The 12,703-nt window shown below is 67.5% G+C and overlaps 1 protein-coding gene across 1 annotated transcript; it reads left to right on the top strand.

Annotated features, from left to right (window-relative positions):
• Positions 1-864: 864 nt before the first annotated feature.
• Positions 865-11,319, top strand: ITGA10 (integrin subunit alpha 10; the record flags this gene model as incomplete). Its single annotated transcript, XM_082496096.1, has 29 exons — positions 865-1,007; positions 1,082-1,179; positions 1,261-1,349; positions 1,472-1,586; positions 1,684-1,811; positions 2,614-2,762; positions 3,644-3,794; positions 3,959-4,124; positions 4,260-4,333; positions 4,621-4,765; positions 5,873-6,021; positions 6,131-6,274; positions 6,590-6,793; positions 6,923-7,053; positions 7,264-7,430; positions 8,060-8,202; positions 8,327-8,434; positions 8,536-8,621; positions 8,708-8,849; positions 9,331-9,423; positions 9,500-9,576; positions 9,694-9,777; positions 9,874-9,958; positions 10,027-10,140; positions 10,256-10,357; positions 10,465-10,578; positions 10,709-10,804; positions 10,923-11,036; positions 11,124-11,319. 29 exons carry the CDS (start codon positions 865-867, stop codon positions 11,181-11,183), a joined length of 3,471 nt encoding a protein of 1,156 aa, XP_082352222.1. The 3' UTR covers positions 11,184-11,319.
• Positions 11,320-12,703: the final 1,384 nt, after the last annotated feature.

Raw genomic sequence — 12,703 nt, forward strand, 5'->3', positions numbered from 1 at the left:
GGCGGGGGGGGGGCACCCGGGGAGGGGGGGGCGGGGGGGGGGACGCGCACACACCGCGCACACAGCGCACCGCGGGGGGGGGGAGGGGGGAGGGGGGGAATTGGGGGGGGGGGGAGGGGGGGAGTTGGGGGGGGGGAAATGAGGCGGAGAAGGGGAAATTGGGGCAGGAAAAGGGAAATGGGGGCAGGGAGGGGGAAATGGGGGAAGGAAAGGGGGGGAATTGGGGAAGGCAAAGGGAAACTGAGGCGGGGGGAAACTGGGGGGGAAATGGAGGCAGGAAAGGGAAATTGGGGCAGGAAAGGGGAAATCAGGGAAGGAAAAGGGAAACTGAGGCAGGAAAGGGGAAAATTGGGGCAGGGAGGGGGAAACTGGGGCAGGAAAAGGGAAATCAGGGAAGGAAAAGGGAAACTGAGTCAGGGAAGGGGAAATTGGGGAAGGAAAAGGGAAATTGGGGAAGGAAGAGGGAGATTGAGGGAGGGAGGGGGAAGCTGAGGCAGGGAGGGGGAAACTGGGGGGGAAATGGAGGCAGGAAAGGGGGAAATGGGGGAAGGAAAAGGGAAATTGAGGCAGGAAAGGGGAAATTGAGGCAGGAAAAGGGAAACTGAGGCAGGGAGGGGGAAGTTGGGAGGAAACGGAGGCAGGAAAGGGGGAAATTGGGGAAGGAAAAGGGAAATTGAGGCAGGAAAGGGGAAACTGAGGCAGGGAGGGGGGAACCGAGGCCGAGCGCCGGGGAGCAGAGGCTCCCGGCTGTTTGCTGGGGGCAGAAAAGGGCTTTTCCGGCTTTTTCCGGCATCAAAATCGGGGTCCCATGGGTAAACCCGGGGGGGGGGGGGCCGACGGACGACACAGCCCGGTGCCCGCGGGATGCCGGCCAGACGGCCGGGCGGATGGACAGACGGCCGGACAGAGGGACGGCGAGCGGCGGTGGCGGAGGCGCGGTGGCGCGGTGCCGGCGGCGGGGGCGGGCAGCGTTTGGCTCTGCGCCCCGAAATACCGACGGAGGCCCTGTGCGGGGGGGTGGGGGGGTGTGGGTGGCGGTGACCCGGTGGCGGTGTCCCCTCACGCCGTCACCTCCCCGCAGGCTGCTGGTGGGCGCCCCGTGGGACGGCGACGGCCAAGGGGACGTCTACAAGTGCCGCGTGGGACCCCCCAACGCCACCTGTGCCAAAGCCAACCTGGGTACCGCCACGGGGACGGTGCGGGCCGGTCACCGGCGGTGGGGCGACGCCGGTGCTGACCCCCGGCACGGCTCGTCCCCAGGCTCGGCGGCCCCCTGGCTCGTCCCCCCCCCCGGCCGCGGCGCCCACTTGGGGATGACCCTCCTGGACTCCAAAGATGGCGGCTTCGTGGTGAGAGGAGACTCCCCCCGAGGGAAACTGAGGCGCGGGGCGGCGCGGGGACAGGTGCCAGCCCATGTCTGTGTGTGTCGTGTGTGTGTGTGTGTCCCCCCCCCGCGTCACCCCCTCCCCAGGCTTGCGCCCCGCTTTGGTCCCAGGAGTGCGGCACCTCCGTCTTCAGCACCGGCATCTGCGCCCGGCTGGACGGTGACCTCCGGCCGGTGGGGACCATCGCGCCCACGGCCCAGCGTGAGTTGGGGGGCGGCGGTGGGGCGTGGGGGGACGCGGCGGGAGGTGCCACGCCGGTGTCAGCTCCGTGTTGTGTGTGTGTGTGTCCCCCCGGCAGGCTGCTCCACCTACATGGACATCGTCATCGTCCTGGACGGCTCCAACAGCATCTACCCCTGGTACGAGGTGCAGAACTTCCTCAGCAACGTCCTCAGCAAGTTCTTCATCGGACCCGGACAGATCCAGGTGAGGTGGTGTCCCCAAGGCTGTGCCGGTGACCCCAAGGCCGTGCCGGTGGCCCCGGGGCCGTGCTGGTGGCCCCAGGGTCATGCCACGTCCTGGACAACATCATTGTCCCTGGGGTGATGAAGTCCCCAAGATGATGCCATCGTACCCAGGGCTGTGCCATCATCCTTGGGGTGATGCCGCCATCCTTGGGGTGATGCCGTTGTCCCCAAAGCAATGCTGTCACCCCTGTGGCAACACCACCCTTGGGGTGATGCCACCATCCCTGGGGTAACGGCATTGTCCCCAGGGCAATGCTGTCATCCCTACAGTGATGCCACCCTTGGGGTGATGCCACCATCCTTGGATGATGGCATTGTCCCCAGGGCACTGCTGGCTTCCCTGTGGAGATGCCACCCTTCAGGTGATGCCATCATCCCCGGGGTGATGGCATTGTCCCCGGGGTGATGGCATATTCCCCAGGACGCTGCCATTGTCCCCAGGGCAAAGCTGTTGTCCCTGTGGCAATGCCATCCTTGAGGTGATGCCAGCCTGGGGGGTGATGCCACTACCCCTGGGGTGATGCCATCATCCCTGGGGTGTTGCCATTGTCCCCAAGGCAATGCTGTCACCCTTGTGGCAATGCCACCCTTGGGGTGATGCCACCCTTGGGGTGATACTACCATCCCTGGGGTGTTGCCAGCAATTCTGTTATCCCTGGGGTGATGCCATCATCCTTGGGGCAATGCCACCGTCCCCAGGGCTGTGCTGCCATCCCTGGGGTGACGCCAGCCCCGGGGTGACGCCGACGTCTGCGCGGCAGGTGGGGGTGCTGCAGTACGGGGAGCGGGCGGTGCACGAGTGGGTGCTGGGGCAGTACCGCACGGCCGAGGAGGTGGTGGAGGCGGCCAAGAACATCAGCCGGCAGGAGGGACGGGAGACACGCACCGCCTTCGCCATCCACCGGGCGTGGTGGGCACCGGGGACGGGGATGGGGATGGGATGGGGATGGGGATGGGGATGGGGATGAGATGGGGAATGGGATGGGGATGGGATGGGATGGGGATGGGATGGGATGGGATGGGATGGGATGGGATGGGATGGGGATGGGGATGGGGATGGGATGGGATGGGATGGGATGGGATGGGATGGGATGGGATGGGATGGGGATGGGGATGGGGATGGGGATGGGGATGGGGATGGGATGGGATGGGATGGGATGGGATGGGATGGGGATGGGGATGGGGATGGGGATGGGGATGGGATGGGGATGGGGATGGGATGGCATGGGATGGGATGGGGATGGGATGGGATGGGGATGGGGATGGGGATGGGGATGGGGATGGGGAATGGGATGGGATGGGATGGGATGGGATGGGATGGGATGGGATGGGATGGGGATGGGATGGGATGGGATGGGATGGGGATGGGGATGGGGAATGGGATGGGATGGGATGGGATGGGATGGGATGGGATGGGATGGGATGGGGATGGGATGGGATGGGATGGGATGGGATGGGATGGGGTGGGGATGGGGATGGGATGGGATGGGATGGGATGGGATGGGATGGGGATGGAGATGGGGTGGGGATGGGGATGGGATGGGGATGAGGATGGGGATGGGGATGAGATGGGGAATGGTATGGGGATGGGGTGGGGATGGGATGGGATGGGATGGGGATGGGGATGGGATGGGGATGGGGATGGGGATGGGATGGGGATGGGATGGAGATTGGGGTCAGGGTTGGGATTGGTACAGGGATTGGGATCATGGTCAGGATTGGGATCGGGGTCAGGATTGGGATCGGGGTCACGATCGCGATCAGCCTCACACCGCCCCTCCCTCCCGGCAGCACCGAAGCCTTCAGCCCCGAGCGGGGCGGGCGGGCGGATGCCACCCGGCTGATGATCGTGGTGACGGATGGGGAGTCCCACGATGGCGAGGAGCTGCCCGAGGCGCTGGCCGAGTGCGAGAAGCGCAACATCACCCGCTACGCCATCGCGGTGAGCGTCCCGGCCACCCCCCTGCCCGCCCGCCGGGAGGAGCGGGCACCGTGCCTCAGTTTCCCCATCCCCGCGTTGTGCCGTGCTGCCGTGGGGGATCCCCGTCCCGCCAGCATTGGGGTCAGGGTCCAGCCCCGGGGTGACGCTGGGTCCCCTCTCCCCAGGTGCTGGGGCACTACCTCCGCCGGCAGCAGGACCCCGAGGATTTCATCCGCGAGATCAAGTACATCGCCAGCGACCCCGACGAGAAATACTTCTTCAACGTCACCGACGAGGCCGCCCTCAACGACATCGTGGACGCGTTGGGTGACCGCATCTTCAGCCTGGAAGGTGACGTGGGGCCGCATCTGGGGCTGGACCCCGGGGTGGGATGGGATGGGATGGGATGGGGGGGGGAGGGGGGGGCTGCAAGAAAAACAGCTGGAAACACATCTGGGGAATACCGCCATCCTTCCCCCTCCCCAGGCACCCACGGGGACAACGAGAGCTCCTTCGAGCTGGAGATGTCCCAGATCGGCTTCTCCATCCACCTCCTGGAGGTGAGGCTGTGGGGCCGGGCGGGAGGTGGCGCTGGGGGTGGGGGTGGGGGTTCCCCCACTTTGCAGAAGTGGAAAATAATCCTCAGCCCATCCCGGGGCTGTGCGTCCCCGTCACGTCGGGCGCTGAGTGTCCCAGGCTGGGCAGGTGACGTTCTTCGGGGGGGTTGGGGACAGTGAGGCATCGCCGCGCACGCGATGTCCTCGAGGTCGGTGACACACGCTTCCCCTCCCCCCCGGCCAAAGCATCGTGTGTGACCCCCCCCATCTTTGGTGTCGCCCCCCCCCAGGATGGGATCCTCTTCGGCACGGTGGGAGCCTACGACTGGGACGGGGCCGTGCTGGAGGAGAGCCGCCGCGGCCGCATCGTCCCACCCCGCAAAGCCTTCGCGAAGGAGTTCCCGCTGGAGCTGAAGAACCACGCGGCATATTTGGGTACCGGGGAGGATGGCCCGGAGATACGGAATGAACCGGGGGTGCTCCGTGTCCCAGAGATTTGGGGCAAATGGGGAATCGTCAGCAGCTGAGGGATGCTTGGTGCCCCACGGGTGCCGGGCAAACCAGGGGTCCTCAGGACCCGAAGGATGCTCGGTACCCCAGGGGTGCTCTGTCCCTGGGGATGCTGGGTGCCCTGGGGATGCTCGGTGCCCCAGGGATGCAGGACAAACCAAGGATATTCAGCACCTGAAGGATGCTCAGCACCCCAGGGATGCTCTGTGTCCTGGGCCTGGGGGGAAACTGAGGACAGCGGGTGCCCTCAAGGATGCTCAGTACCCCAGGGATGCTCGGTACCCCAGGGGTGCTCGGTGCCCCAGGGGTGCTCGGTACCCCAGGGATGCTCGGTGCCCCAGGGATGCTCGGTACCCCATGGATGCTCGGTGCCCCAGGGGTGCTCGGTACCCCAGGGATGCTCACTCGGTACCCCAGGGGTGCTCGGTACCCCAGGGATGCTCAGTGCCCCAGGGATGCTCGGTACCCCAGGGATGCTCGCTCGGTACCCCAGGGATGCTCAGTACCCCAGGGATGCTCGGTACCCCAGGGATGCTCAGTACCCCAGGGATGCTCGGTACTCCAGGGATGCTCAGTACCCCAGGGATGCTCGCTTGGTACCCCAGGGATGCTCAGTACCCCAGGGATGCTCGGTACCCCAGGGATGCTCGGTACCCCAGGGATGCTCACTCGGTACCCCAGGGATGCTCGCTTGGTACCCCAGGGATGCTCGGTGCCCCAGGGATGCAGGGCAAACCAGGGCTCCTCAAGACCCAAAGGATGCTCGCTGCCCTGGGGATGCAGGGGAGAGTGAGGATGCTCAGCACTCCAAGGATGCTCAGCACCCCAGGGATGTGGAGCAAATGGGATGCTGCGTGTCCTGGGCATGGGGAGGAACCGGGGATACTGGCTGCCCCGGGGATGCTCGGTGGCTGGGCGTGCTGGGTGCCCTGGGGATGCTGGGTGCCCTGGGGACACGGGCTGGCCGAGGCGCGGCACCACCAGCACCAGGATGTTTTCCCCACCGCTGACGCCCGGGCTCTCCCGCCCCAGGTTACGCCGTGTCCTCGCTGCGGCTGCCCGGTGGGCAGCGCCTGTACGTGGCCGGAGCCCCTCGCTTCCAGCACAAGGGCAAGGTGATCCTCTTCGAGATGGACACCACGGGGACCGTGACGGTGGCCCAGGCACTGACGGGGGAGCAGGTAGGAGCTGCCGGGGTGGGGAGGGGGGGGGGGTAAGGTGGCGGGCAGCCATGGGAAGGGGGCTGCTGGCAGCCCCCCAGGCCTCACGCAGCCCCACTGTGACCCACAGATCGGCTCCTACTTCGGCAGCGAGGTGTGCGCGCTGGACGTGGACGGCGACGGGGTCACCGACGTGCTGCTGGTGGCAGCGCCCATGTACCTGGGTGCCCAGAGCAGGGAGACGGGGCGGGTGTACCTCTACAGAGTGGGGCAGGTGAGGGGCTGGGGGGATGGGGGGGGGGGCTCGGGATGCGCAGCGGGGCTGGGGGGAGGCACTGGGGTCGAGGGGACACAGCGGGGTTGGGGGGGACACGGTAAGGTCGGGGGGGATGCAGTGGGACTGGGGGGACACAGCAGGGTTTGGGGGGGGTGACGGCAGAGCTGGGGAGATGCAGCGGGACCGGGGGGGGGGACACAGCCCAGGGGACGCCCCTGCTGTCCCCCCTCCGCCTGCCGGGGCTCAGGCGCGGAGCACACGGGGCTGGACCCAGCGCTGCGGGGTACCGAGGGCCGCCCTGTGCCCCCCCAGCGGCTCCTGACCCCCGCCGGCACCCTGCACGCCGACAAGAAGCCACAGGACTCCCGGTTCGGCTATGCCCTGGCTGCCGTGCCCGACCTCAACCACGATGGCTTCAACGACGTGGTGGTGGGGGCTCCGCTGGAGGACGGGCACCGCGGTGCCATCTATGTCTACCACGGCGCCCTGGGCACCCTCCTGCCCCATTACAAGCAGGTGAGATGGGGGGGGGACAGACACGACGCGGGTCTCGCTGCCGTCTGGGGTGGGGGCTCTGTTAGGTTGAGCACAACCTTATACGAGACAGCAGAGAAGCCACTGCTCGCCCTGCTCTCGCCTCCCCAGCGCATCGAGGCGGCAGCGCTGGGTCCGGCCCTCAGCTATTTCGGGCGCAGCGTGGACGGGCAGCTGGACATGGACGGGGACGGGCTGGTGGACTTGGCGGTGGGGGCGCAGGGGGCGGCCGTGCTGCTGCGGTGAGTCCTGGGGACAGGGACGGGTGGAGGGGACGGGTCCGGGCCACCGCGCTCCCCAGAGCCACCCAGGTCAGCCCTGCCTGGCGCCTCCTGGCCTCCCCCGTGCCTCAGTTTCCCCTTGCGATAAGAGGAGGAGAGCCCGGGGACGGTGCAGGGGGGGCTGTCCCTGTCCCCACGAGCATCCCGGTGGCACTGTCCCCTCGCTGCCAGCTCCCGCCAGATCGTGCAGGTCAACACGTCGCTGACGGTGGAGCCACCGGCCATCAACGTCATCCAGAAGAACTGCCAGCGCGGCGGCACCGGTGCCGTCTGCCTCCGGGCCAGAGTCTGTTTCCGCGCCGGCACCCGCGCCCGGGGCCAGCGGGACAGGGAGATCGGTGAGTGCCGGGGGACGTGGCGGGTGCCTGGACCCAGAGCATCCCTGGAGCATCACTGGGTGTCCCTGGAGCATCTCCAGGGCTTCCCCGGAGCATCCCTGGAGCCACCCAGGAGCATCCCTGGGGCGTCCCTTGAATGACACCTCGTGGGAGGTGTCCCTGCCCGGGGCGGGGGGTGGAACTCGGTGATCCTCAAGGTCCCTTCCAACCTAAACCGTTCTGTGATTCTATGAGTGTCACCAGAGCATCCATATGCCATCCCTGGAGCACCCCGGGGTGTCCCTGGAGCATTCCCGGGGTGTCCCCTGGGCTTCCCCAGAGCATCCCTGGAGCATCCCTGGGGGTGTCCCCAGAGCATCCATACACCGATCCCAGAGCATCCCGAGCACATCCCCAGGGTGTCCCCGGAGCATCCCTGGGATGTCCCCTCAACACCCACATGTCATCCCTGGAGCATCCCTGGAGCACCCCCAGGGTGTCCCCGGAGCATCCCTGCTGTCGCCCCAGGACACCCCTGGAGCTTCTTCAGACCATCCCTGGGGTGTCCCCAAGCGCACCTCCAGGGTGTCCCCAGCCCTGTGGGTGGCCCCAAGTGCTGACCCCCTCCCCCCGTCCCCCTCCCCACACAGAGCTCCGGTACAACGTGTCCCTGGAGGAGAGGACGGCGGGCGCCCGCGCTGCCTTCGACTCCGGCGCCCGGCGGCTGCTGCAGCGGCACCTCGAGCTCCGGCTGGGGCGGCAGAGCTGCCTCCGCTTCCCCTTCCACGTCCTGGTGAGCCACGGCGGGACCCCGCCACGGGACACGGGTGGCTTTTTCCACCCCCCGCCTCCCCCCTTCCCCCCTCCAGCGGCATCTGGGGGGGCTCACGGGGACCCCTCCGCCCCCCCCCCCCCAGGACACCACGGACTACCTGCGACCCCTCAGCTTCACGGTGAGGTTGGCCATGGCCGAATCCACGGGGCCGGTGCTGGATGAGACGTCCCCCACCACCGTACGGAAACTGGTGGGTGCTGGAAGGGGTGGGACAGATCTGGGATCACCCCCCTCCCCCCCCCCCCCCCCACCGGTGCCCCCGACACCGGGATCACCCCCGGCTCCTTCCAGATCCCCTTCTTCAAGGACTGCGGGGAGGACGACGAGTGCGTGACGGACCTGGTGCTCAGGGCCACCATGGACATGGTGGGCTCCAGGTACGGGGTGTCCCCGAGGGGTCCCTGGGGCTGAGCCATGTCCCGGGAGCCCCCCCGGGGCCGTAACCCCCCCCCGACGGCTGCAGGCAGAGCCCCCACGTCCTGCGCAAGGGCAGGAGGAAGGTGCTGGTGGACGTGGTCCTGGAGAACAAGAAGGAGAACGCCTACAACGCCAGCCTGCTCCTCCGCTTCTCCGGCAACCTCCACTTCTCCAGCCTCGCGCTGCAGGTACGCCCCGGGGGGGTCCCCCACACCCGCCTGGGCCCCTCCGGCCCCTCCAAGACACCGTAGTCCTTCCAGCCCTGCACAGACCCTCCAGCCCATCCCGGGACAGCGATTGGGGTCTCTCCAGTCTTCTGTAGAGCCTCCGGTCCATTCTTATCCCCGACCCGTTCCCGGTGGGGGTCCATATCTCCCCATAGGGGTCCCCCAACTCGTCCCAGGTGGGAGGTGGGGGTCCATATGGCCCCATAGGGGTCCCTCGACCCCTCCCAGGTAGGAGGTGGGGGTCCATATGGCCCCATAGGGGTCCCCCAACTCATCCCAGGTGGGAGGTGGAGGTCCATTTGGTCCTATATGCATCCTGCAACCCACCTCATGTGGAGGTCCATAGGGCCCCTCAGCCCGAGCCCCCCCGGCTCCACCCCCCAGTGCTCCCGTCCCCGTCCCCGTCTGGCCATAGGTGACATCTGTGCCCCCCCCTCCGCAGGACACCAGCTCGGTGAAGCTGGAGTGCACGGCGCTGGCGGGTCACCGCCGGCTCTGCAGCGTTGGCTACCCCGTCTTCCACTCGCTGGCCAAGGTAGGGGACCAGGACTGCCCCCCCCGGCCCCCCCGTGCACCCCTCCCACCCCGCTGACGGCCCCGCTCGCCCCCAGGTCTCCTTCACCCTGGAGTTGGAGTTCAGCTGCTCCGTCCTCCTCGACCGAGCCGAGGTGGCCCTGGAGGCCGGCAGGTAGGAGAGGTGGGGGGCTGCACCCCATGGGGTGGCCGAGAAGTAGGTTTGGGGGCTGTGGGGGGGTGGTCTCAGGGTCCTCCCGACCTCCCCATGGCCACGTCTCCCCCCGTCCAGCGACAGCACTGAGGCGACGCCGGAGGACAACGCGGTCCGGCTTTCTGCCCCCGTCCGCTACGAGCCCGACCTCTTCCTCTCCAGGTAGGGCTGGGGGGGGGCAAAGATGGAGGAGGGGGGGGATTTGTGGGGCTGGGGGTGGTGGCGGGGCACGATCCGACCCCGCTCCCGCCCCGGCAGCGCCGCCAACCTGCACCGCTACGAGGTTCACCCGCTCGGCACCTTCCCCCACGGCCCCGGCCCCGAATTCAAGACCACGGTGAAGGTGAGATTTGGGGGTGCAGGAGGATGGGGGGGCAGGAATCGTGGCTACACCCCTCTCCCCCCCCCCAGGTGCAGAATTTGGGGTGCTACCCGGTCCGAAACCTCACCCTCCATATGGCACTGCCATCCCTGGGATACCGCCGCGCCACCTTCCTCTCCGTCACGCGCGTCCTGGCCGATAACGTGAGTCCCTCACCCAAACCGGGGGGTCCTGCGGGCTGGGGGTGGTCCCTGCACCCCAGCGCTGAGCCCAGCTCCTCTCCCCCCCCCTTCTCCCCCCCCCCCCCCCCCCCCCAAGGCTACCTGCACGCTGCGGACCCCCCCCGAGGAGCCGCGGCAGCGGGGCACGGCCACGGTGGTCCCCGTGCACCCCGAAGATCTCCTGCGCGTGGACAGGCTGGTGAGCATCGCCCTGAGGGAGACCCCCAGCTGGGCTTTGGGGGGGTGGGGTGAGGGGGGCAGGGGCTTCCTTTCCCCCCCCCCCATCACCCCATTTTGCCCCCGCAGGACTGCGGCAACGCCTGGTGCCAGGAGCTGAGCTGCCGGTTGGGGCGGTTGGACCGCGGCGGGGAGGTCTCCATCCACGTCCTCCGCACCATTCACAACGACTTCTTCCGTGGGGTGAGGAGTGGGGGGGGGGCAATAGGGAAGGCTGACACCCCCCCCACCCCCCCCCAAGTCCCGCCGGGGACAGAGCGAAGAGCTCAGGGTGGGAAATACGGCTTTAACCCCCCCTTTTCCCCACCCCCAGGCTAAATTCCGGAGCGTGAGGGTGGTCAGCACCGTCTGGTTGGGGGTCCCGGGCAGCGGCGTGTTGGTGCTGGAGGAGGGGGCACACCGCAGGGAGGTAGGAACCCCCCCTCCAGACCCCCGCCACCCCCCAAACCCGGGGCACAGGGCTGCGGGGACACCCCCTGTCCCCTCTCGCTCCCCGGGGACCCTTCTTTCTCTTCCCCCCCCCGCAGACGGTGCTCGAAATCATCCAGGCGAAGCGGGTGCCCATCTCCCTCTGGATCCTGGTGGGCAGCATCCTGGGGGGGCTGCTCCTCCTGGCCCTGATCATCTTCTGCCTGTGGAAGGTGAGAACGGGGCTGGGTTAACTTTTTTGGGGGGGGAGCAGGGCTCTGCCCGCCATCCCCACCCTCCCCTCCATCCTCTCCCCCCAGTTGGGCTTCTTCACCCGCAAGAAGCTCCCCGAGGAAGAGGAGGAGAAGGAGGAGCAGTGAGGGCAGGCGGTGGCCCCTGGAGCCCAGCACCGTCAGGGAGGGGACACATCCCTTCCCCATCCTCGGGGACAACCAGGGGCTCGGGACTCTGCCACCCCCCCCCCTCCACGGCCTCGGCTCCATCCTTGCGGAGGGCGATGCCTCGGCGGGGGCAGGATTGTGCTGGCGCGGGGATGCAGCCAGGTGAGGTCGGGGGGGGGGTCCAAACCCCACCCCCCCCCCCAAGGTTTGACCCGAAGGACTCGGGGGTGGTCGTGGTGGTGGGGAAAGGGGGAAGGGACCGGGCTGAAAGGAGCAGCTCCACCAATAAAGCTCAGCCCCCCGCGGAGATGCTCGAGGCTGTGGTACCCACCGCCGCGCTCTACCCGCATCCCTGGCGCCGCTCGGGGATGCTCCGGGAGTAGAAAACGCTTCCACCTCCCGGAAAAAACACCGAGACGCTCTGGAGCGAGACCAGTGACAGCCAGAAAATAGAAAGGAATAGTGGGGTGAGGAGTGTGTGTCCGCTGGATACCCCAAAACCCCCCTCCCAGGTGCCTTCGGCATCGCCCCCCGTGCCCGCAGCGCCCTGCCCGGCAGAGCTGTGCCTCCTCGGGGTGGGGGGGATGGACGACTCGTCTGTCTTAAATTCTGCCCCACGGGGAAGAAATCCCCCGTTTCGGACACTTCAGGGCTGAGCCGCGCCGTGTGCGAGAGGGAGGAACCAGGAGCAGAAACGTGGCGCCTCCCCAAATGTCCCTGGGAGGTGTGTGGTTCCGTCGTCCCCCGCCCCGTCCCCGAAACTCAGCCTGCACGCAGGGTGCTTTGGGGGAGCCTGAAACGCTAAATAACGGGGGAAAAAAAAGGAGATAAACCCAGCAAAGAAAAGACTTAAAACAGGTTCCAGCCACAGTTAAAGCGTTTTCCCTTTTGTGGTCACCGACCAAGGCGGCCCAGAGCCATTTATCGGCTCTAAACTCCCATCCCGGCCCTCAAAATCCCAAGATGAGCGGGTGTCCCTGCTTTAAAGGGGGAGGGGGGGCGAGCAGAGCAGGACGAGGCGGTCACGAGGGTGTGAGAGCAGAACGTGAGCTGCTTTGCCAGGAAGGAGCCCGGCAGGTCGCGGGGAGACGGCTGGTGGCCGCGTACAGGGCAGGAGCCAGCGCATCCTCCCACCCCGAACTCCGGCCGAACCCCCATCGCTGCGGGGTCCGAGACCTGCGGGAACCAGCAGCATTTTCAAAGTCCCAGCAAAAAAAACAAAACACCTCCCCCAGCGCCCGGGGTTCCTTCCCCCGAAACGAGGGAGGGACGGGGGGCACCGTGTCCCCGGCCGGGAGGGGGCTGGGGGGGTCTCAGTCCCCCAGTCCTGGAGGATCAGACTCACCGCGGCACAAGAAAGGACAACGCCGATTCCTCCAACCACCGCCGCTCACCCCTCCCCAGGGCTCAGCCGCTGCCCTCCAGCACCCCAAAAAGAATTTTTCTCAGCAGAAAAGCCCCTTTACGGCCACCCCGGGAGGTTATTTCCACCCTCCAAG

Source organism: Vanellus vanellus (genome assembly GCF_965231255.1).
Source record: "Vanellus vanellus genome assembly, chromosome: 27".
In the NCBI taxonomy this organism is placed as follows: Eukaryota; Metazoa; Chordata; class Aves; order Charadriiformes; family Charadriidae; genus Vanellus; species Vanellus vanellus.